Source organism: Emydura macquarii, unplaced genomic scaffold (genome assembly GCF_026122565.2).
Source record: "Emydura macquarii macquarii isolate MOO-44397 ecotype Brisbane River unplaced genomic scaffold, CSIRO-AGI_Emac_v2 contig_1253, whole genome shotgun sequence".
Taxonomy (NCBI): Eukaryota; Metazoa; Chordata; order Testudines; family Chelidae; genus Emydura; species Emydura macquarii.
In genome coordinates, this window is record NW_027131390.1 from 102177513 (window position 1) to 102201687 (window position 24175).

The window sequence follows — 24175 nt, forward strand, 5'->3', positions numbered from 1 at the left end:
GCTGAGCTTGTTTGTAAATCTCCCCTAAATGGTTAACCACCCTGCGTTAAGTACAAGGGGTGAAATTCATTCCTGTGCGGAGTGTCAGCAAAGTCCCCCCACATCCCTTAATTTTGACTTTGGTGGTGCATGAATTTCACCCAGAATGTATGTGTACTCTGTGATCCTCCCATAGGGGTAGCATTTATAGTCAATATCCCTTTGCCCTTTGGATGCCTCTAGTAACTGACATGGATTCTTTGACATGCTTTGTCCACACTCTTTCAGATTCTGCAATGAGAATAGTCCATGTCCATTACCAATATTTTGGTCTTCCTGGGGCCCCTGGAATAAATGTAGCGCAAATTGTGGTGGAGGGATACATTCAAGGCAGAGGTCCTGTGAGAATGGCAACACCTGCCCGGGCTGCGCTATGGTATGTAATATTTACTAGCATTGCATTCAACCTACAGGCATCTGCTGTTTCACCGACAGTCGCTATTATTGTTTCATTTTTTGATCTAGTAAAAAATGCTAGGAGCAAGTCCTGCTGCTAGGCGGGGAGGTAGGGAGAGTGGTAAATTGGTGGATTTATTCTATATTGGGAGTTAGCCAGAGTTAATGGATGTTGATGCAGAAGAAGGGAGTGGTCTTTCTATTGACTTCTGTGGTCTTTGGACCAGGACTTTTGCCTTCATTAGTCTGGGAAACTGAGAGCGTTCCAGCTGTTTTTTCCCTTATGTCTCACTCTCATGGGGGATCCTACTGCAGGTCATGGGAGCCTTGCACATACCTCAGAAATGGGCCTCCCGCCCATTTGACAATGGAAGATTCATCTAATCAGCCTGCTGGTGATACACTGGTTACCGTTTCCATTGTATTTCTCCACATTTTGTCAGCTGATTGGTGCAAGGTATTTTTAATTAGCTTGTTTTGCAAAGGTTTTTCTTTATGAAGGGTTTTTCTGAGTGTAAGCAGATTTGATCAGGGACCTCTGATTTTGTTCACAAGCCATTTGGCATCTACTTTAGAGTCATATAAAGTCCTGAAGCAGTAACATTCTTATCCTTCTGCCAGAAGGAATTTCCTTATTTGTTTTAAAAAACAGAAACTTCTGGGGAATAGTCAGAATCCAGGACCACCCTGCTATCTGCCCATACTGAACTTCTACAAATGTCAGTAGGAATTCAGGCATAGACTGAAGATGTATATAGCCCATAGCCTTCACTGTGTATATCAGAAAACCAAATAAAAAGACAGGTTTTTCTAAATGCTTCTTTAGAAATAAACAGATAGTACTATGAATGAAATATAAATTGCTGGAGGTGGGCTAATGCTTTTTCTTCAGTAATGGGCCATGCACTTCTGTAGACTTAACGGTCCCACTGCTGTTCACAGATTTACTATTGTTATAACTTTTTCATTGTGGCCCTGCCCAAAATGTGTTAGCCACTGTCCAAATGTGTACAGGGGCCTATTCCCTGCTCCAAAGAGGTTGCAATCTGCAAAGAAACGAAAACCAAGGCAGGGGACACAGGCCAAAAGCCAGTGTGTGAAATTCAGCCCATGCAGAGGACCCATATGAGGCTTCTGCACCAGTTAACTCCCAGTTAATCCCGCTGGCTCATGCTGTCCCTCCGCATGGTGAATTGTATCTGGCGCAATCAGAGTGATGCAGTTGTGTGCCTTCTTAGATCCACTTGTTCTCGTGCTGGTTTCTTGGGTGTAAAGGAATTCCTTCCTTGTAGCTGTGTTGCAGACGTGTTATAGTCGTTAAAATCATGCATAAGCAGATTGGGAGTAATGAGAGATGATTTTCCTGGTTGGTAGGAATACAAGACCTGCAATCCAGAGAGCTGCCCAGAGGTGCGCAGAAACACGCCCTGGACTCCCTGGATGCCTGTCAACCTCACCCAGAATGGAGCCCGCCAAGAGCAGCGCTTCCGCTACACCTGCCGTGCCCAGCTAGCTGATCCTCACGAGCTGCAGTTTGGGAGGAAGAAGACAGAGAGTCGGTTCTGTCCCAATGACGGCTCGGCAGTTTGTGACACTGACTGTACGTCCCGCCGACTCACCCATAACCCTAGGGCCAGGCTCAGTTTTGCATCCTTTTCGGTGGTGAAAGGGGGAGGTAGTCGTGCTTGAATACACGCTGACCTGCACTCTGACACCACCACAAACTGCAGGGACGGCAAGAGTCCCTAGACCTGACTCACTGGCTCTGGCATGAACGCACCAGGCAGGGGGAGCTGCAAGGAGCCATTTCCATTTCTTGTTCCCCTGCGCTCAAGGGGGTGCTTATGGGAGTGTAGTGCCCACTGGGGGACTCGATGGCCAAAAGAGGAGAGGCCAGTGGTGGGGGCATGGCCTTACCCACTCTCTCTAGTGGAGAAGAGGGGAGGGCCATCCTGAGGTGTGGCATGTATGCTCCGACTACATGGTCTGGAGGTTCCAGGGGAAGGCACAAATCCTCCTGGGGCTGCCTGTGGGGTAGAGCACCTCTGTGCTGGCTTTACCACAGGTCAGTCCCTTTGAGGCCCAGTCTGACCCTGCTCAGTTTGTTGCCCGTGGGATACCGTGGGCTTGGTTTTTCACTTCATTCGGTTTGCGCAGGGAAACCAGAGCGCTCCACTGCACTTCCCTTTTGGTTTCCCTCTGGTGCGGTAGAGCCGCGCTGTTGGCGCTGGGTTCCCAGCACTGGAAGGGGATGTGGTTTCCACAGGATTCCTCCCCAGAGCCTGAAGGTGGAATGAGTCTGTTTCCAAGCCAAAGCCCTGCCCAACAACTCACCCTTTTGTGTCTTATTTTTGCTTCTTGAAGCACTCGTCGATGATCTTCTGAAGAGTGGTAAGACCTCTGTACGGATAATCAATGGGGGCTGGTCCTTTTGGGGGGCCTGGTCCTCCTGTTCCAGGGACTGTGAATTGGGCTTTAGGATCCGGAAGAGAACGTGCACAAACCCAGAACCTAAAAATGGCGGCCTGCCCTGCGTGGGGTCAGCAATGGAATACCAAGATTGCAACCCGCATCCCTGCCCAGGTAACAATGATTTCTTTCCTCCACTAAAATGATGTGTTCTTCTATCTCATCTAAATATTAAAAATCATGAAGATTCAATAGTTCTGAACGTCCGATTTGAACTTGTATTGCTTTTTTTTAAAAAAAGGTATTTAAATAAGCCTTGGACAGCCTCTGATACAAGGACACTTTAATGTTATGCCTTCTGCCCCCCATCGCCCCTGCAGGGCAATAGGCCAACATGCTCTAGCGCAATGGTTTTGACCTTTTTTCATTTGCAGATCCCTAAAAAATTTCAAATGGCAGCGCAGACCGCTTTGGAAATCTTAGACATAGTCTGCAGACGTCCAGGGGTCTGCAGACCACAGGTTGAAAAGCACTGCTCTGGAGAGAACAGCACTGTAGCTTACCTTCCATTTTTCTAGCCGCCAGAGGGTAACTAACACACATTTGAGCAGGCATAGTGCTCCATTCAGCAGAGGGCCAGTGTGGTACCCTTACCTATTGTGAAATGGCACCAAATGTGGCGTACTACTGTGTAGAGATGCTTGTCACGGCAATTTTTATTTTTTGGTGAACACTTGTTTCTTCTCGCTTCCCACCTCTTCCACTTATGTAATGTTTTCACCATGGGCATCTCCCCCTGGCATCAATTACCATTTCCTGCAATGCCAGCAGGGAGCATTCTTGCCTGGTTATCTGGTTTTCAAGTTTGTCCTCATGATTTTGTTGCACTTCTGATCAGAATAGTGCTCATAGGCCATGGGATCTCCCCACTCCACCCTGTAGAAACAATTTGAGCAAGTCACTTCACCACTGAGCAGTAACAATACTTAGCCATTTCCTTTGACACGCTTTATGCCTGCCGGGTGAACCGCGACAACTGCCAAGTGTCATTATGAGCAGTATCATTTATTATATTTCCATCTCGCGGTTTTAAAATCTCAAACATGAAACTAAAGCTGACATTTTAGACAGGAGAGATGTGATCCTAGTGTTTTGAGCGCAATGAGTGTGACAAAATTTGAGCCGCATGGCCAGTAAAAATTAAAAATCTGAGCTCTGCAAAGGCGGCTATTACTATTTTGGATCTTCCCAGTGGCTTTTCTCTAATGGTTGTGCCCTTTTGTTCACCCTGTGCAGCTTTTCTTTTCCTTTTTACTCTATGATTTATTGCAAATCTGTCTTGAGTGCATGGTTCCTATGTCTGTTTACCTCTGTTGTCCTCCTTCTCTCTCTGTGTATATAAATATACCGGTCTATGCTGCTCTCAATCATCAGATTGTTTTAAGATCACATTTGAAGGAATAGAATGTGGAACTGAGAAAAATGAGCAGTGTGTCTAGTAGGTGGAGTATGGGTTCAAGAGCCAGGACTCATTCTCTGCTTTTCCATCGACTGGCTGGGTGAGCTCCGGTCAGATAACTTCTCTGTGCTTCAGTTTTCCAGTTGGTAAAAAGGGAATGATATACACAGCTCACAAGGGTGTTCTGAGACTTGTGGTTCACAGAGCGCTTTGAAATCTTCAAAAGAAAGGTGCTATGCAAACCCAAAAACTAATTATTGCATTAAAAGTGTTTGGGTTCTGGCAGCCCTTTGTTTCCAAGTAAACCTATATAGTTCACCCTCCTTACAGGTGAAGTGGGCCGTGTCAGGAAGTAGGTAAATAATAGATTATGAACGTGGCTATATACATGTGTAGGAACAAAGAAACATGAAAAATAGTTGTTTCTTTTAGAGCACTCTAAGGCCTGGTCTACACTTACCTGGAGATTCGGTGGCAGTCAATGGGAGTTACGTAAGCTATGCAGAGTAGCTTGTGTAACTCTCCGTCAACTGCTGTACTTCCGTTCTGTGCGGTGTCCTCACTGCACTGCGCCAATGGGAACTGTGTTCCCGTCAACAAAGCGCTACACCACTTGAGGAGGTGGTTTTACTAGGCTGACTTCCTGATCGATTGAGCGGGTCTTCACTGACTGCTCAATCGATCCAAAAAAGATCGATCTGGCGGTGGTGACTTTGCTGCCGTCAGTGTAGATATACCCTAAGATACAGGGTTTCATCTTGCTGAACAACAGCTATGTTTGATTCAGCATCTGTGGAGTACAACATATTTAAACTCGTTGTTCGTTTAAGTTGTCCATTGTCAGGCACAGACATTGCCCCAGGAAATATCTGTTGCTAGTGGCACAAAAAGAGCTTGTTAGGTTGGGCTGGGCTGTCTAGGAAGTCAGGACTCAAGTGGTTCCGAGCTTCTTCAGAGAAATAAAAACCAACGTGCGTGTGTCTGTTTTATTTCTTGTGATCCTTAGTAAAGGGTTCGTGGTCTTGCTGGACCCCTTGGTCTCAGTGTTCAGCAACCTGTGGAGGAGGACACTACCAACGCACCCGCACCTGTACCAACCCAGCACCATCCAGCGGAGAGGATATCTGCATTGGCCTGCACACAGAGGAGGCGCTGTGCAACACACACTCCTGCAAAGGTAGCAGATTATTTTCTCGTATTCAAGTTGTGTTGAGGGAGGGCAGAAACAAACTCCAGCAGCAAACGAATATGTTAAAAAAAAAAAAAAAAAAAAAATCCCAAGAAACACAAGCTGTGAAATGTTTATCTGCCCATTCAGTAAATGTATATTGAACCAGGGAAAAGAAGACACTCTATTCTTAAAATTAAATGCGTCGCCTTCCTCTTAACTTGTTCACCAGAGCGTGGCCTGGTATTCTATAGCCAGCCTGCCCAAAATCTCGTTGACAGCTGATCCATTTAAAATGATTGAAAAAGCAGATCAGTTTTGATCAGAAACATTTGCAAGACAAGCCAAAGGAGTCTCAGAAGTAGCAGCCTGTGCATCTGAGTAAGGATATTCCTTCACTGTGTTGTGCTCCACAGAATGGCTGAGGAGCACACATTACAACTGGTAGGGTAGGTGCAGAGGTGGTTTGGAGCCACCTTTGTGCTCCCGATACTGGGTTGGCTGTGTGCTGGGCTGGTAGAACATTAGTGCAGCCTGGGGGCTGCTCTAAACTTATGCTGGCTGCTAGTGGCCCCCAAGAGAGCATTATGACAGCTAGGGGTGGCTGTGAACAAAACCCCAACCATTTCCTATGCAACTACAAGAAGAGAGCTGATCTAGGAACCTTTATGTCCACTCTGCACCACACAAGGGTCCCCCTAATCTGGGTTTTCCTTCTGGGGCTGGCGAAGTCAGCCTTGAGGCTGCTTTGCACTCACTGCTGTAGTCAGAAGCTTAGGTTGCACAGCGGCAATGTTGTTTACATGGAGGGAATTAAATCCACTCCCCTGAAGGCTCCCTGTTGTGGGGTGTATGAGAGATGGGCCTGCACCAGAATCAGGACTCAGACACCCCCAAACACTGGGGAAGTTTGGATTGTATGGGTGTCTTCCCCCCCCGCTGTGGTGGCGTAGTGTGTGCGTTATTCCTGATTTCAGACTCATTGGGTTTTAGGTGGATGGTCGGACTGGTCAGAGTGGAGCCTGTGCAACGAAGACGGAATCCAGTATCGCAGCCGTTATTGTGAGATGCACAATCCAGAGTCATCCCAGTGCGTCGGGAACAGCACACAGTACCAAGACTGCTTGTCCAATGAAATTCCCGGTAGGGGCAGCATTACGTCACAGGGCAAAGATGGGTCAGGCCAGGAAGGCAGGTTTCTCTCAGGAGGAATTAATGTCAATCAACGTAGGCTGTAATTTCCAGAGCTGCCTAGGGGGTTTGGATGCCTATTAGAAATAATGGGAATGGAGTTGTCACACTCCTGCAGAGGTCTTTGAAAAGCCCATCTGTAACGTACAGTGCTTGGTGCATGACATGGATGTGGCAGCTCAGCTCTTCTGTAAGGCAATGCTATTTACAGCTACGATACAGTCAGTGAGCTGCTTAATTTGAATTGGGGCTGTTAACCCCTGCAGGGTGCAGTTCATGGTGGGTTAATTAAATGAACCCTGGCATTCGTGTGAACCTTGGCAACTGGAGATTGGTTAATTCAGACACCCCAGGGGAAGCATCCCACAGGACCAAGGTGTCTGCGCTAGTAGGGCTTCTTTCCCCTTCTAAAAGTACTTTTTCTGTGCTGCACCTTCGTGCCGCGAGGGTTTATACCGAGGTTTTGTTAAATTTCGCTCCACATTGTCCACCAGCCTCTCTATTTAGGCCTGCAGCTTGCTGCAGAATGCACAATCAACTTCTGCAAGGAACAAAGGGGTATTAATTTCCTAAATAATGCAACTGGTGGCAAAATGACAACTTTCCCCAATGCTTTCTCTTTGTTTAGTGATCCTGCCGGCCTCAAGCATTGATGAGAGCACGAACTGTGGAGGTAGGAGTTATTTTTATCTTAGCGTGGCTTTTTCTTTCTGGGCAGCATTGACCAAACCATTAATCTACCCAATTCTAATCCCATTGATAGCCTTAATTCCAGTGGAGGCTCGTTCTCTGAGTCAGATTGGAAGAATGTATTGCTCTATCCAGCTGTCAGTTCCAAGACTCTTATTTATTGCTGGTTTTGGGGTGGATCCTCAGAGTTGCTAATTAGCAAGGAACATATGCCTGCCTTGTTGTACCCCCTTTGTAAATGGTCCAGGAGAAATGAAGACATATTCCTCATGCTCCCACTATGACAAGCCAGCTGTTTGGAGGCAAGTGTTCTTCAGACATCTATGAAAATTTCAATGAGTGGAACATCCCAGACTATACTTTTGTAGTATAAATGACTACATGAGGTCTGAGAGACAAGGTGGGTTAGATCAGAATGGATAGTCATCCTCCCAACCATTCCCTTTCATTCATGTTCTTGTTTATCTCCCAAGAAGCTGCGTCTTCATTATGTGTAGAACTTGGAAGATCCAGTCATTAACTTCATCTCCCCACTGCCCTGTAAATCCTAGATAGATAAGGTCTTCTGAAGACTGTCAGGATTTCTGTGACTTGCCCTCACCGCTCCCTATAACACCATTGGGAACATGGATTACTGATTTTCTTGTAAATTTAAAAATGGTGCTAGAGGAGCTTCGCATTGGCGTGCTGGTAGATTTCCACGGATGGTGAACACAAAGCTCTCCTTAAATACAAATTGCCAGATGTCCCTGCAAGTCGTCAAGATGAACTGCAGTTTCTGGCCCATCCAGAGCAATTCTCCCTACCAAGAGGATGACAAAAAGACTATCCTGACAAAAAACTATCAGCAGTTTGATATGGAGCTTCTTGGTTTGTGGCTGCAGGGCAGTCAGTACCAATTACGTAAAGATTGACTTTATGCATCACTTCTTCCTGCCCAGACAATACAAGGTATCTGCTCCTATTCCGGGGCTCCTTATTAACCTTGCACTTCAGAATTGTGCATTGCTATTGACAATGTACGCTGCCTCCTTCTTCCATTGCACTTTTGTTTCCTGTTACAACGTATGTTATACCATGGCTAATAAATAATATTACTCAGTGTCTTACAATATCTGGCAAGGAAACTAATCAATAGAAGCTTCTTGTGCTGCATCTCGAAGAGAAAACCTACATTTAAAAAGTGATGAACCAAGAAAGCATCTTTGGGAACTGATGTCCTGCCTGTTTAAAACAAACAAACTCTTGCCCCCAAGATACTCTGAAAACACACTTGAAACTCAGGTGGCTTCTTTCAAGGGCCAGAGCTATTTGTAAAAGAGCTTCAGGTTTCAGAAAGGATTTCCTGCTCTGAATGAATGAAATACAGAAGAGACATGCCTCCTTGTGGAACTATAATCAGATTTGTTACAATATGGGCAAAGCTGGACAAGAGAGGAATACAACATCACTGAACTCATCTCATTCATTCATTTTTGCTATTGTAATGTTGAGATGAGATGCGAGAGTGGTTAAAGCAGAAGTGGATTTTCAGGAGGGAACTACCCTGAACAAAATTTCATAAAATGTAATAGGAAATTATAGTCTTTCTGTAGACTTTTTGGATCATCCTATAAAATATAATAGAAAATTATATCCCTGCTATGGACTTTTATACGTTTAAAAAGTAAACCATAGATTATGGGTCTACTAAATTCTATACATTCCTTCATGTAATTAATATAGAACCCTATTAAGTCTCTATAGAACTCTATCAAACTCCCCATTAAACTCTGTTTATATAGGGTTTTTTAAAAGATTAAAGAAAACAGTAAAATTATTGGGTGAAATTCGCTATTTAGAAAGCATGTTAATCAAAAAGTAAGATGTCACCGACCTCTGACAGGTAAAAAGAGGCACAGCTGTATCATGAGCAGACCAAGAATGAGCATCATTTAAAGCTATTAGCCAGGCAGTCACTTCTGCTTCTCCACACACAGTCAAGGTGAGACATCAGACTCTGCAGATGAATTCTTGGGCTACCTAAAAATTATGGTAGTATTCTGTGCAGTCTCTATCATAACTGGCTGCACTCAGGGGTTAGAACATCGATGTTTAGTAGTGCAGTGGTTCCTCTCAACTTTTGTGGCCCACCTTATTCTTGCTTGAAAGATTATGTAGCAGACCAAAGTCCGTAGAAATGTACATTTGGGCTAATGCTGCTGATTCTCTTCAGAGAGTTCCACTCTTCCGACTGGAAGGCAGCACCCTCTGATTGCAAAGGGAAACTAAACATGGCCACAACTGGGTGCTGCACAAGACTCTTCCAGTCTTCACTACTACATCTGCTAGTGCGATTTGTGCCATGGACTCCGTTCAGGGCTGTTACTCTTATTGAAGGTAGAGAACTGTTGGCTGTTTGGTTATACCCTGACTGTGTAAAGGCTCTGTGGGGCGATGCACTAATGAAGAACGTAAGAAGGATGACTCTCTCCTAGCATTTATTGACTTCCTCTATTCACCTCTACCAGCTACCTCCCACTGCCTGTGGTCTCTCCCGCTTGTAGATACACATCCCCTTCCAGCAGATAACAACATGCTGTGTTGGAAGTGTTTGAAACCTCAAGTTCTTCTTCAAGTGCTTGCTTGTGTCCATTCCATAGCTGTTTTTTAAGAGATCTGCTTCCTTTGTATTTTCTTTTCCCCCCACTGCCCATTTCATTTCCTTCTCATTTCCCCCCTTCCCCTGACCCCACCAGTGCACCTTCTAGCACACCTTTTAGTGTTGCTAAAACACCTTGTAGATAGTGGGGGGAGACCAATCACCAAATCAATAAACAAGATGACTGAGCACACTTAGGATACATTGGCTGTGTAAAAAAAGCCCTATGACCATGAGTCTCAGAGCCTGGGTCAACTGACTCAGGCTTGCGAAGCTCAAGCTACAAGGCTAAAGAATGGTGTAGACGTTCCCAGCGAGGGGGTGCGTCTCAGATTCTGGGCTCCAGCCTGCACAGGAACATCTACACTGCTGCTCTTCAGCCCTGATGACAGTCACTTGACCCAGGCTCTTGTGGATTTTCTTTTTTCTTTTTTGCATCGTTGATGTATCCTTAGGGATTACATAAAGGAGGAATGTGTCATGCTGCTTCCCCCCCCCCCCCCCCCCCCCCTGAATACTTTTGGGTAGCCAACAAAGAGGACTTTTATTTTCCAGTAGAAAAACCCTGAGTTTTTCTAGCCCCCTATTTCCATGACATGCCCATTCTTTGGAACCCATTAATGTGTATTGTCTACATGCCTCATTTCTTTTGCTGTCAGCTTAACACAATGTTTAGTTTCAATATCAATAGAGGGAGAGAGTGGTGAGACAGGGAAAGAGTTTTGAGAAAACAATGTATGGACCCATTAAACTCAGCAAGACAGAGCCGTAATGGGGAGACTGATTTGTACATTAGAACACAAGACTCTGGCTTCAACAGCTTATCGCCATCAATTCTGAGGTGTTGTAGCTCTGATTTGTACCTGTGCTCTTGTCAAGAGAGGAAGAAGGCTGTTCTTCGAAAAGTGCACCACTTGTTGTTTTGCTTGCAGGGTTTAGTCTCATCCATCTGATTGCCACTGGGATCTCCTGCTTCTTTGGTTCCAGTCTCTTAACGTTTGTGATCTATGTGTACTGTCAGCGCTGTCAGCGGCAGTCCCAGGAATCGACTGTTATCCACCCAACCACTCCCAACCATCTCCATTACAAAGGCAACACGACCCCCAAGAATGAAAAGTACACGCCCATGGAATTCAAGGTAGGGTGCTTTACAAGAAACACCACTGGCAAATTGATAATAGCTACATACATGTATATTTAGCTATGGTCTTAAGTATAAATGTATGTGTGTATGTGCTAATATGATACATATATAAAATGTAGATACATATATAAAGAACTCAGAAGGAGAATAACCTTACAGCATTGTTAGTGTTTGATAAAAAGAAGCAGGGGGAATGGAGAGAAAATTTGGAAAGCTTAAAGTACGAATAGCTATATTTATATAAACAGGATGAGATTCTTTAAATACACCAAGAGAATGAAAAGTAGGAGAGATTTGGTGAGGCCATTCATGGGCCAACAAAATAAGGACTGAATTCTGCCATCCTTAATCATGCTAGGTATCACTTTGCACGTAGCTCCACTAAAACCAATGAGGCTACTCAGTGTGTGTAAGGTTGGAAGAATTTGGTCTTAAGGACATAGGAAGAAATGGTGGTAGAACTCACGTGCTCTCTTGGCATCTGTATTTGGTAAGGAGAACATTAACAATACATCCATGGAGGAGTTGAAGGAAGGTGCCAGAGACAATGCGCTGGAGAAGACTGAGATTACTGGAACAATGGTAAACAAGTATTTGAGTAAAACAGAAATAATAATGGGTGATGTCTACAGATGATAGATGAGATTAGGGATAAGATAGCAGAATGGTGGGGTGGCAGGAAGGGACTTTGGGTGGAGTAGGCTGTTTTGGGACACAGGAACATTGGGGAGGATGGTTTGGAAGTCATAATAAAAACAAACAACTCCTCCTCCTGCAATAGTTCTGTACCACTGACATTTTGCTTATGTTGTCTATTACGGCTTGCCTGTCTTTCCTGTTTAGGCTATGATCCTGCAATAAGCACTGTGTAGGCAGACCCCTGTACCCTTAGACTTTGAATGATGCTCATTGCAGGATCAGGGCCATAGATTGTAAGCTCTTCATGGCAGTGACTATTTCTACCTATGCATTTTACAGCACCCAGCACGAGAGGACCTCAGTCCTGATTGAGGCCTTTGGGTGTTAGCACGATAATAATAATAAATAATAATAATAATAATGATAAAAGTGCTATACCAGGTAATTGGAAGAGAATGGCCATTGTTCTGGGACTTTAAAGAAAAATTATAAGAGTCTGAAAAGTACAGACTTATCTGGTAACTGTGGTCTTGATTGAGGTGCTGAGCACTTCCTCCTGGGTGCTACAGGCTGGGCCCCTCCTCTGCTGTTTAGCACCTTGCAGGATTCTGAAGTTGGTAAATGCAATCTCAAAAATATAGTTCCTGGTGACTTAAGGATACAATTGCCTAGTTTAATAAGGGTGCAGCATAATAATGAGAGTCATCATGCATTTGTGGAAGGTAAATCATGTCACACAAATTGGATTCCTTTTTAAAAATTAAATAAATATCGATCTAGGTAGAAGGAAAGCAGCAGACAATACCTGGATTTTGAGAAAGCTCTTGACAGAGTTTCACAGGATGGATTATCCTATAAACTCTCAGAATACAGGGGAGGTAATAAATTATAAAGATGGATAAAGGGTTGAGGCCAAATTCTGAGAGCTCCTTAACCACAGGAGTAAATTTTTCAGTTATGTGACTAGTCCTGACAATGTCTGTAGGCCTGCTCTAGTGAGTAAAGCCTGCTTGTGTGAGTGGCATTTTGCAGGACTGCTTTCTTGCTTCATGGGCAGCATGCAGAGGGCTGGAGTGAAGGGTGCATGTTCTTTTTGGAAGTGGGCAAGGAATGAATACTTGCAGGGCGCTATATGAATATTTTGGTAATGATATAAACATTACTGTAATGTGTAAAATCATGACATTTGCAGATGATACTAAAATAATGGGAGTGGTTAATATTCAGATGGATACAGCTGGTTACAGAATACTATTGATTGATTGAGCAAATGGATGTACTATGTAATATTGTAATATGTAATGAATGTAATATGTCTGTGTAAAGTTGATGCAATGGGGTGGGAATAATATCCAAGTGAGGCATAGTTTAAAACGGCAATGGATTAGTTACTAATGTATCAAAAAAAGACTGGGGTTTTTGACAGACTGAACATCTGAATATTTGGTCTTGTGTGCAGCTACAGTAAAAGCTAATAGAATGTGGGATTCTCTGAAGATGGGGTATATATTAGACAGAAATTCTTAGCATTAGTTAGATCACATTCTGGAGTGTCCAGTTAAGATTACTTTATTTGACGGAAGTTTTAGCTAATTGCAGACAGCCCAAGGTAGGGCAGTGAAGGTGGTTAATGGAAAGGAGGAACTCGCATATAAGGAATGACGGACAAGACGGGGTTATTTAGAGACCACTGAAAAGTGACACAACTGAAGTATGTAAATCTTAGGTCATTGGACAGACAAGAGGAAGAGTATAGGGTAAAAGGGACTTGTTTATTAAGAAGAATTGAAAGAGATCTTATTTTACAGAGGGAGTGGGGAATGGGTGGTATGGACTGGGTGAAGTATATTGATTTAAATGAAGCACTTTCTCCCTAATCATCACTCCTCCTGTAAAATAGTATCTCCTTAAATTCTTCTTGCATATAGCCCATCTTATCTTAAACCTCTAGTACTAGTCAACAGTCTTAGACTTACACTTCCATTGTGTCACTTCCTCACTGTTCTCTAAGTAATGCAGTGTCAGTGCAGTTAGAGAGAGGTTGTGCGTGTGTGTGGAACATAAGCCAAAGGAGTATTATTAGTTAGTTTTGTATTTGGGAGTAGCTGACAAACAGCAGCAGCATCTTGAGGGATTTTTTCACTGCTCGTTTGTCCCCGCCTTGACTGATCTCTGGTAGGAGTTTGTTTTGATGGGAGTGTTTGTGCCCTGCTCTGGTTTTTAAAAAAGGGAAACTTAAAAATGTTCTTAATGGTTTTTTAAGTTTTAAAATATATTAGATGGAATTATCATCACATTTTGGCTTGGCCTGTCAGTATTCTAAACACTTAAATTCCAGTTAATTTTCTGGGTCAGAATAATGCACACGGACAGGATGTGTATGTGTGTTCATATGGGTTAGTAAAACCTGAGATAAGGAAATATATGATCAGTCGGTTACTTTGCAGTAAAAGAAACCAGTCATGCACATTGACTGGATGCTAACATAAGGATGAGCATATGCACAGCTCTGTGATTTTCTCTATTCTTTTGATACTACTAAGACTTCTGCAACCACCTTTATTTTGTTTTCATCTTAAAATATGTTTGTTCCCCGGTCAGCAGGTGAATACGACTGAAAGTTTGACAGTGTTCCACTCAAATGTACAGCCCTGAATGTGGAATGTAAATCAAGGTGAATTTTGTATCAAGATAGATTTAATGAAGGTGGTCTTAGTGGGTATGAGCCTTGTTGGGACATTCAAGTGCAGCAACACATTAATGCAGATCAGATGTAAATACCATAGATGACAATGACCTTTGATGAAAACTTGCCAGGGCAGGATTTTGTACAAGAATGTTTTATCTTCCTGGCTTCTTTTGAATTTCTATCTTGCTTTGTCAGGGATTCTCTGGATCCTATTATTAGGTATTTTACCTGTGACATTTTAAAAGATTTCATACATACATTTTTATCAGTGATATGTAGATTTTAAGTTCTTATTCATAAATTGTAGAGAGAGACTTTTGGGGTCATCTAATAAGTAGTTCATGTTTCATTAATTAGTTAAATTCATACAGTGCTTTGACAATATCAAACACTGTGCAGTAAAAGGGCATGATAAAATAAGAATTAGCAGCTCTTTGCTCTGTGCATCATGGCAGAATGACTTACAGAACCTCTCACAACATCCCAGTACTATCAGGTTGATTAGTTAATAACTGACTATAATAGGGGAGAGCAAACCTGCAGGGGATTGGCATTCTTAGCAGGTTTTGTTTCTTCTGGGAATTGCTCAGCAATGCATTCTTGCCAATGGCTAGTTAGCTCTGTGCTTGATGTAAGAGAGGAGGGATTGTGGATTGAGGGCAAGGAGGACCCAGGGTCAGGGCTGAGCTGTTCTGAGATAGGAGCCTAGGAGCAGCCATGTCTGAAGACAAGGCTCGAACTGAACTTTCTCTTTTTTGTTACTAAAGGAGGCGGCTAAGTGTTGACTCTACAAAGTGTGTGGACTGTGTTTGAGAATAGTCTGGGAAAGGCACCTGCACAGAGGGCCAAACCCAAATCCCATTGAAGTCAATGGAAAGACTTCTATTAACTTCAGGGGACTTTGGATCAGAGTCATACCGATTAAGGAGAATTGCGTGTTTTCAAGATTGGGTGCAATGACAACCATGCAGAGTTTCTTCCCAGCTGTGCTTGGATTGACATATCTTTTTTTAAGGTAGCTTGTAGCTTTATTTTGAAGACATACCCATGTATCTTTTAAAATCAAACTCTCTGTAGAGAGGCCTCAAACAAATTATCAAAGCTTCCAGTTCCTCTAATACACATCTTGTCCTTGTCACCCCCACCAACCCTTGGAAACCAAGTAAAAAATCCTGAAGTTGTTGCTCAGGCAAAACTGCCATTTGCTCCAATGAGAGCTTTACATGTGATAGGACAGAGTGAAAACTAAGTGAGGATTTCAGGGTTGGGCTGTAAAAAAACGGGAAGAAACTTGTAAATGTTTGATGTGTCCCCTAGTGCCTGGAGTTTATAGGAAGACATCATACCACTATAAACTAACTTGGGTAAGTCTGCGAACATCACACTTACCCAACAAAGTTATACCTCTGAATGAAAATACAGTCATTAGAAAATATTCATAAATGGAAAAATATATTCATTAAATCCCATGGGACCTATATAAATCAAACAATCTAAAATAAACGCCTTTCAACAAAGTGTGAACAATCACACTGAGAGCCAAAGACTCATGTGTAGCAGATGACGCCCTCTGCAAGGGATGCCAGACAATGTCATCCACCCTTCGTTAGCAATCGCAAAATATTTCATAACAACAAAATATCAATGTGGGATCGTGAAAAAGAATTTCTGCCTTGCTGAAGCATAATCATTCTGAACGAATCCACAGTCTTAAAGATTGGTGCAGCTGTGTAGTGAGAAATAAAGTTTCAAGTGGGCTGTGGATATCTGTCTGGTTTTAAAAATCTTTCTTTTTGCTGCTACTGAAAATTGCATCTTTTTTAAAGCTGAGAAGCCGCTGGGGGTTCAATGACTTTTAGCTACTTTGGGTCATCCAGAGGTAAGTTTGTCTACATTATTCTTAGTTTGTGAGGGAATTTGCTTCTCTCACACTTGGAAAATTTAGGACTCAGTCTTCTATCATCTAATTTGATATGTTGCTACTTCAACTAAATTTAGCTAACCCACTTTTCCCCCATGTGGTCACAGCACATGCCATGATATCGTTGTGATATAAGAATTTGTTTTGTTTCAACGACCCTTTCACTGTGCATCATTTGAGTCCCACGAATTGGGCTATAAAGTTCAGATATTCGTCAACAACTTATGAAACAAAACACAATCAAGAAAGTTCTCAACAGTTTCCTGTTAGCATCAGCCTGGGCTCTGTGGTTTTTTTTTTAATGAGATTTAGCTGGTGCAATCTGATGGAACAACAACAAAAACCAGTAAATCAGATTGAAACATAAAATCTGTCCCCAGTGAATTTCACGTTTAACAAAGACTGTTTCCCCCGAGCAAAGTGGCATTTAAGAACATTAACTGTTTGAATGGCCCATTACGTGGCATTTAGTACTTGCCACGAGTATAGCCTTATTTGAAAAAGAATGTGTTGGCAAAAGAGCACTGAGCCTTTCATTGTATGATCCAGCAGTTGCAAATATCACTTCAGGGGAGTCTAGATTTACATAAGGAAAGTAAGAAAGCTCCTGATGGGGGAAAAAAGGATTAAGCCATGCAATTCAGCTGAAATCTATCAGTGTCTCTCTCCCCCATCCCCCTTCTTTATTTCATTGGGTCAAATCAAATTGAGCAGTCAGGCATGCCTGGATGTGTGCCTATTATGTGATGATTGTGCCCGTGGAGTGATCTGCATCTAGCAGAGGGGTCATTCCCCCATCACAGCAGTGATTCAGGACGGTGGGAGGGGGAAAGCTGCCCTCTGGTTTTCACATATGCCTCGGTTCTATAGATAATTCTTTTTAAGATCAGTGAAAACTGCCAGTTCGAGCTGGAATGTCTCATCGCTCTGGTTGTCCCAGATAGAGCTCTCCCATGGAATGTTAAACAGCTGCTCACCATGCTGCTGTAGTCCTCGGGTTTCCACGCTAGTGCGCGTCGTTGTTTTGCAGGGCTGTGGCTGCTTGCTGGGTGGCAGGAATCCAGATTGCCACATGGGTAATTGTCGAGAGAGCTTCAGTTCAATTCTCTCGATCCGTTTTTGACTTCCTCTTTGATTTTCAGTCCGCTTGAGAACCCTCTCCTTGTTGATGTGGATGCTTTATTCTTGTCCTGCCAAATGTTTAATGCTTACTCAACTCTCTTCCCCCGTCCCGAGGGTGATAAGCACGTGAGCAGGATCTTTGCTAGTGTCCCCTGTTCTGCCAGCTGTGCACCCCATCTAGTCATTGCAAATGCCAGGTTTGTCTTTCATTTGGGGTGACATTTACTTGTTTCCACACTGAAGAAAAGGAGAATTCAGGGAAGAAGAAGTGGCCAGTGTGGATTCGTGAGGGAATTAAACAGTACGGAGGTGAATCGGCTACTGTATATTTATCTATTGGCCAGCACAGGGCTGCTGAGTTATGTCCTAGGCTCCTACTCCGAACAGCTAATGGTGATTCGTCTTTGGCTCAGGGGGCATGGGACCTGTGCTACTGGAGAAGGAAGATGTGTAGTTTTCCCTCCACTGCTGCCACGAAATCCGGAGAGGCAATGGTATGCAGCATAGTCAAAACTATAAAGTCCTGAGTGGCCGTGGACTAATAATAATATAAAAAGAATTGGTTAAAGCTTTGCAGAAGAGGTGAGGAACCCACAACAGCAGAATGCTAAGCAAAGCGATGAAGAGGCGCTTTAGAAATATATTAGGGAAACAATAAATACCAAAGACAGTGTAAGCCCAGTGATACGTTTGGAGGGAGACTATATTAATTTTGAGTCTACAGTAGTTGAGGTACTGAATGACTTCGATAATTGGAATAATAAAGAAAATGAGTCTGGTAATTAGGAAATAATGAAGACCGTCAGTTCTAAAAATGTGAGGTCAGTTGTCTGGCACCTGGTGCGGCTCAAGAACAGGACCCTGACACTTTGTGTCTTCCTGACACTCAGGCTGCTAGGCACCAGGACGGTCCTGAGGAGCAATTGAGAGCAGCGTCGGGGCTGCTGTAAGATGCATTGGCTGCTCCCGAAGCCTAGATTGCTGGAGTGCAGCAACACGCCATCTATACCACCTCCTCCCCTCCGTCCCATCCCCTATACAGGGTTGGTTTGGCATCAAGTTAAGTATGCTGGCTTTGCCCTGCCCTCGGGTGCTTGTATACCAGGGGAATTCTCATTAAACCATATCTAGAGAGTACCAAGCATTAAATACAAGGGAAGAGAGAGCTCTAATCCCTATTTAACTAATTGAATAGCTGTTAAACCACCAAACCTGGTTCACTTCAGTCCCAGGAGAAGCTGCATTAATTCCATGTAAGGCCAGCTGGATTCGGTGCTAAGAGGAGATAGCTGGAGGCACATGGGCCCCTATTCCGAAGAGTATTTAACTTCAGTCCATCCTCATTAACCATTAGGGCTCAGGTTCTTGGCCATAATGGAAAAGGAAACTAGGAGCAATGACTGGAGTGGGCCATATTGGGCTTTCAGTTATGCCTGGGCAAATGGTTTGAAGCCCATCTGTGTAAGTGTTATACGCAGGCCACCCGGAATTAATTTTTTGCAATGCAGCATCACATCCTTTGAAGTGAAGGTTACTTGGGTGGGACTGACAGCTGAACTGGGACCCCGTAGGCGTACAAAGAGAAATGAAATGTGATCACTTCTTCGGACTGAATTCCAAGGTTAGAGGAGAAAGGGACTGGTGCTGTAAGATAGCTAGGGCTAGCTCCTTGTCTGTTGTACATTGGCGTAGCTCCACTCACCCATACGCTTTAGTAAACATTTGGCATGGGGCTGTACAAAATCTGATTTTTGGCAAATAGATTCAGATCAGCTTGGATTTGAGGGCTGCCACCGAGATTGAAAATTGGCTAATAGACCATAAATGGTGGGCAATGATTAATGGCAACTACCCATGTTGTGGGGAGGTGTCTTGTGGGGCATAGCAAGGATCAGTGTAAAGCCTGGTTTTCTTTGACATCTTCATTAACAATCTAGGAGAATGTGCAGGCAGCATGTTAATTACATTATCAGATGATACTAAATTGGGAGGTGTGTCAAACATCAGCCACGATAGAAAAATCATGGGAAAGGACTGGAAAGGAAATAGCCAGGTGAGATTTAGCATGGGGAAAAAGCAAAGCAATCTTGCGGAAGGTATGCAAAAGGCAGCTATGTAGTTGGAGGGAGCTGTCACACTGTCTGAAACGGCTCATCACCATGAGCACCAACCACAGGGCAGACTGTCGAGAAGCAGGGCAGAGACCCCAAACTAGTTGTGTGGTCTATAATTAGATTTCACCAACCCAGTAACAAATGTGAACTCCTGAAGCACTATAACAGTCTTACCATGGCATCACAGACAGTCCCCTTGCGCATTCCAGTCTGTCTTGCCACCCAATCAAGAGAGATTAATGATAGGTGGTTGCTATGCACCAAAGAGCACAAAATATTTAGGTTACTCTCAGCCCCAAGAGACGGTCACTTACCCCAAGTAAATGTATACCTTCGATCTCACACAAAAGACAATGCTTGTAGCCAAGCCTAGTCTAAACTAGCTAAGGATTTATTAACTAAGAAAAAGAATGAGAGAGTTAGTGTAAGGTTTAAGTAGGCAAACATATACACACAAATTAGTTAGAATGTATGGTTTCAAAAGGTGACCAAGTGGAAGTAATCTGTCAGCACTGAATCTGTGGTAGGGCTAACCCAGATTCATCCTGGGGATCGCTGCTTCTGGTTCATAGTGCTGGCCCTGTGAGAGTCCAAACAGTAAAAAAGCGATGAAAATTTTTCTTGTCAGCAAGTTTAATTTCCCACTTCCAGAATTGAAGCTGATCTGATGAGTTCTTTGGCATGTAGCCACTTCATGGGTGCGCGGGGGCAATTAACAGAGGCTTTATATTGTGATGTCCCACAATGGCCCTGTTAGTTTTGATAGGCCTTCTTGATGGGCAGGAGATGATCCATCCTGATTGAGTTCAAACATTTTTTTTTAGTTAAAAAGCAAAAACTTACCTTTTATTTCATAGCACGTGATAAGATATTGTAAGTAAGATTAATGCATGCAGCAACTTATAAGCATGTCATCAAGCCTAAACAGTAAACACATTGTCATAAGTCCAGTACCCATCATAGCCACGCTGACACACAGGTGAAACAGACTGGTTTCCAGCAATGAATTTGTGAGTGCTCAGCTGAGGCCTAATGCCATGGCAAGAGCTGGCATCTGGTCTAACAGCATCACAGGAGGTTCTTGGCAAGCAGGAAGGCTGTCAGAGCCCTAAGGGAAGCATTGGTTGGCAAATTAGACCCTGGCTGTACAGTGATTTTTATTTTATTTTTTTTTGCTGCGGTAGCTATACATGTGTAACTCCCAGTCTGAATGCCCTGTGCTGCTCTGATGTGGCGCTCACACCTCGCCAATATGTTAGCAGGGTAGGTTGCACTGATGCAGTGCGCGTGCATGCACACACACACACACACACACACACACACACACACACACGGGCTATGTGTACTAGTGTAGCTACATCGTTGTAGGGCTTATCTGCACGAGTAATGCTACAGCTGTGTCACTGTAGCGCTTCAGTGTAGACCCTGCTTACGTTGACAGGAAGGGTGCTTGGGTCAGTGTAGGTAAGCCACCTCCCCAAGAAGGGAGTGATTCTTTTGTTCACCTATCACTCTCTACACTGTGGGATAGGTTGGCTTAACTACGTCACTTGGTGTGTGTGTGTGTGTGTGTGTGTGTGTGTGGATTTGTCACACCCCTGGGTGCCGTAACTAGATTGACCTAATTTTTGAGTGGCGACCAGGCCTCGGAGATGAGCTTGCCATGTGTTACAATGGCAGACAAAGCCACTGTGATTTTGTTGGTCATGCACAGAGCCATCATAGAGCAGGGATTCTCAGGCATAGACTGCTACCCTAGCCCCAAACCCGTGACTCGTTTGCCAAGACCACTAGTCTGTATTTCCACAGCACTGTTGGGACTGCAGCTGACATTTTGTGGTCCATACTGAGCACCTCCATACTGGCAAAACCGGAGGGAAATTTTGGGGTGTTGGTTGCTTGGGGTTTCCTTTGTGTCTGTGCGTGCCTGGCACATGGTATGTGCTACTGGAAACAAATAACCAATGATACTGCTCATGCAGAGAAGAATAACAACTACTCATGAGTCTGAGGTCACTATGGGTGTGACTTGGACAAATTACTTAGGGGCTGATCTAACACCCAGTGATGTCAGTGGAAGGACTCCCATTGACCCAGTGCCCTTGGGAATCAGACTCTTACATTCGTCCCAATTCAGAAAGATCCTTAAACATGAGTGTTGTATGTGCCGAGTTCCATTTACTTTAGGGGGATCGCTTAAAGTTAGGCAGCTGCCTAAGTACCTTTCTGAATCGTGACCTTAATATATCTGAGTCTTTGTTTCTCCAGGTATAAAAGGGGGGTAACTTGGCTACCTCACAGGGATGTTGAGAGGATTCATTAGTTATCTTTTAGTAAATGCCCTATACATGCTACGTATGATTATTTCTTAGCAGTATTTTGATTTGTTTAATAACTAGTCTTAGCACATCTACAGTCTCTGCCTCTATGCCATGGATCGGAAATACGAGTGTTATGATCTATGTAGTACCAAACAGTGAGTGAAGAAGATCTTCCAGTCTAAAATACAGACCGATGAGACTAGGAAGTTCACAGGCTGGGATGGCATTGCGGCATTGTTTTCCAATAGCAAACAATTGGGGGGGGCATAGTTAATAAGGCCCCAAGCCCTATACATGTGGCTTTCTTTACACACCCTGAAGAGTCTCATGGAACTACTTCAAGAACAAACTTCTGGCCTCATTGCAGTCCGTGGAAGTTGTGCGATTGACTGCAGCGGAGTCAGGATTTCACCCAAAGGTTGTACAGTTCAGGAGATATGAAAGTCTTTGCAGCATCAGAGAGGACGTGTGTATTTAAGGACGACTTGACAGAAGAGACCTCAGAGCCTCTGAATTTTTTTTATAACGTGTGGCTAATAAACCCATGGGCTTCCGAAGCCTTTTCCAGCATTTGTCTGTATTTCCAATAGTGGTTATAATGTATAGCATGAGAGGCATGATAATGTTACAACATCCTGTTTGTGGGAGAGGAGAGAGGGCGGTGTATATCATTTGTTTTGTTAGTGCTAGTAAATGCCAAAAGGGTTGATTTTAATCATATGCTTTATTTATTTTTAATGTAATTGTTATGTTAATTATTCCCCAATTTGCTGGTTAATCATAGTTCTGAGATTGCCACCTTGCACCACTCCAGAGAAGTGCGATCTGTAGGAAATTGTTCGTAAGCTGAATCCATTTCAGTAACCCTTATCTATTTGGCTAATGTTGCCATGACAGAATAATTTCCTCTCATGAGAAGGGCCTGGCTAGCTCCATAAAACATAAATAATCGGTATTGAAAAAGCAATTACCCAAACTGATTTTACTACGAGGAAAACGAGACCCATAAAGAACACAAAAAAGGCAGAAGGCTGGAGCTGGGATGCTTTATTGTCATTATGTAATTCTCTTCTCCCTCACTCCTTCCCCATGGAAAAAGAAGTGTCCAGCTTGCTGTCTCAGATCACTGTTACTACAGGATATTGGATACTGCTACCAGTGAAAATGGGAACCAAACCACTCATTTTATTCTTTAAAAGCTTAATGTTGTGCCTCTGAATTCATGATTCCACTTAATTACAGTGGAAGCACGATATCAAGCTCTACTTGCATATGGTCCCAATTTGGACCTTGTGGGGTCCCATTGTGAATGAGTGGTGTAGTCTAATGCTGTGTCTCCCTAAAACAGTCCAGTCACTTCGCTATCTAGACACCAGTTCCAGGCGATTGCTTAAATCCGCTGCACAATGCACGACAAAGCTTAAAGCTGTATGGAGTGACTTCAGTACTGTTTGGCTGGCTTACTTGTTGTGTTCCTCTTCACCTTACGCATCGTTTAGGACCAATATGTTTTTAATGGTAGAAAGAGATCTCGCATTATATACAAAACTGCAAGAGTGGAAGTGCAATCATGGCATTTTAGAGGAATCTTGTGGGGGAAGCTACAGTTGGAAAGCTATGCATCCTGAAATAAAACCTCTGAATCCAGGATGAGATTAACATGGTGATTTAGGGGTTAATCGCAAATGATGAGTGAGATGTTACAAGAGGGTCACCTAACTAAAAATACCTGCTGTCTAGAAAAGGGAGAGAGAGAAATATCCAGCAGTGGCAGAAAGATGTTGGGGCAGATTTTCTGCTTGTACACATGGTCACAGCTCCATTGATGTTCATGCAGCTATGACAATTTACAGAAGATGAAGATCTGCCCTCAAGATCCTAGGAGATCTCCAAAAAAGGGACAGGAGTCTGAAGTGCTAAGAGGACTGGCCAGATGTGGAAGTAAATGGAAAATAAGGCACTAGATGAGGCCTACTAGAAGTCTTTCTGTATTATTTCACTGTGTTAGAAATCCTGTTGTTTTAACTTAGATTTTGGAGGTATATGTATGGAAGGAAAGTATTTATAGCGAATACACTTTAAAAAATTGCCCTTTTCACTAGAGCTGGTCAAAAATGAGGAAAAATTGAAACATTTTTGTAAAAAACATATATTATTTTTTTAGTCAAAATTTGAAGCTTAGCCAAATTTTGATCAAAAAATTGAAATTTGGAAAAGTTTGAGCACAAATGT

The 24175-nt window shown here is 43.3% G+C and overlaps 1 protein-coding gene across 1 annotated transcript in view; it reads left to right on the forward strand.

Moving 5' to 3' along the window:
* Positions 1-24175, forward strand: part of SEMA5B (semaphorin 5B) — a 150598-nt gene that overhangs the window by 118609 nt on the left and 7814 nt on the right. The window contains exons 14-20 of the mRNA XM_067549633.1: positions 268-415; positions 1810-2035; positions 2800-3018; positions 5310-5480; positions 6465-6614; positions 7291-7335; positions 10926-11131. Of these exons, the coding sequence (XP_067405734.1) occupies positions 268-415; positions 1810-2035; positions 2800-3018; positions 5310-5480; positions 6465-6614; positions 7291-7335; positions 10926-11131 (1165 nt within the window). The remainder of the gene's footprint in view (positions 1-267; positions 416-1809; positions 2036-2799; positions 3019-5309; positions 5481-6464; positions 6615-7290; positions 7336-10925; positions 11132-24175) is intronic.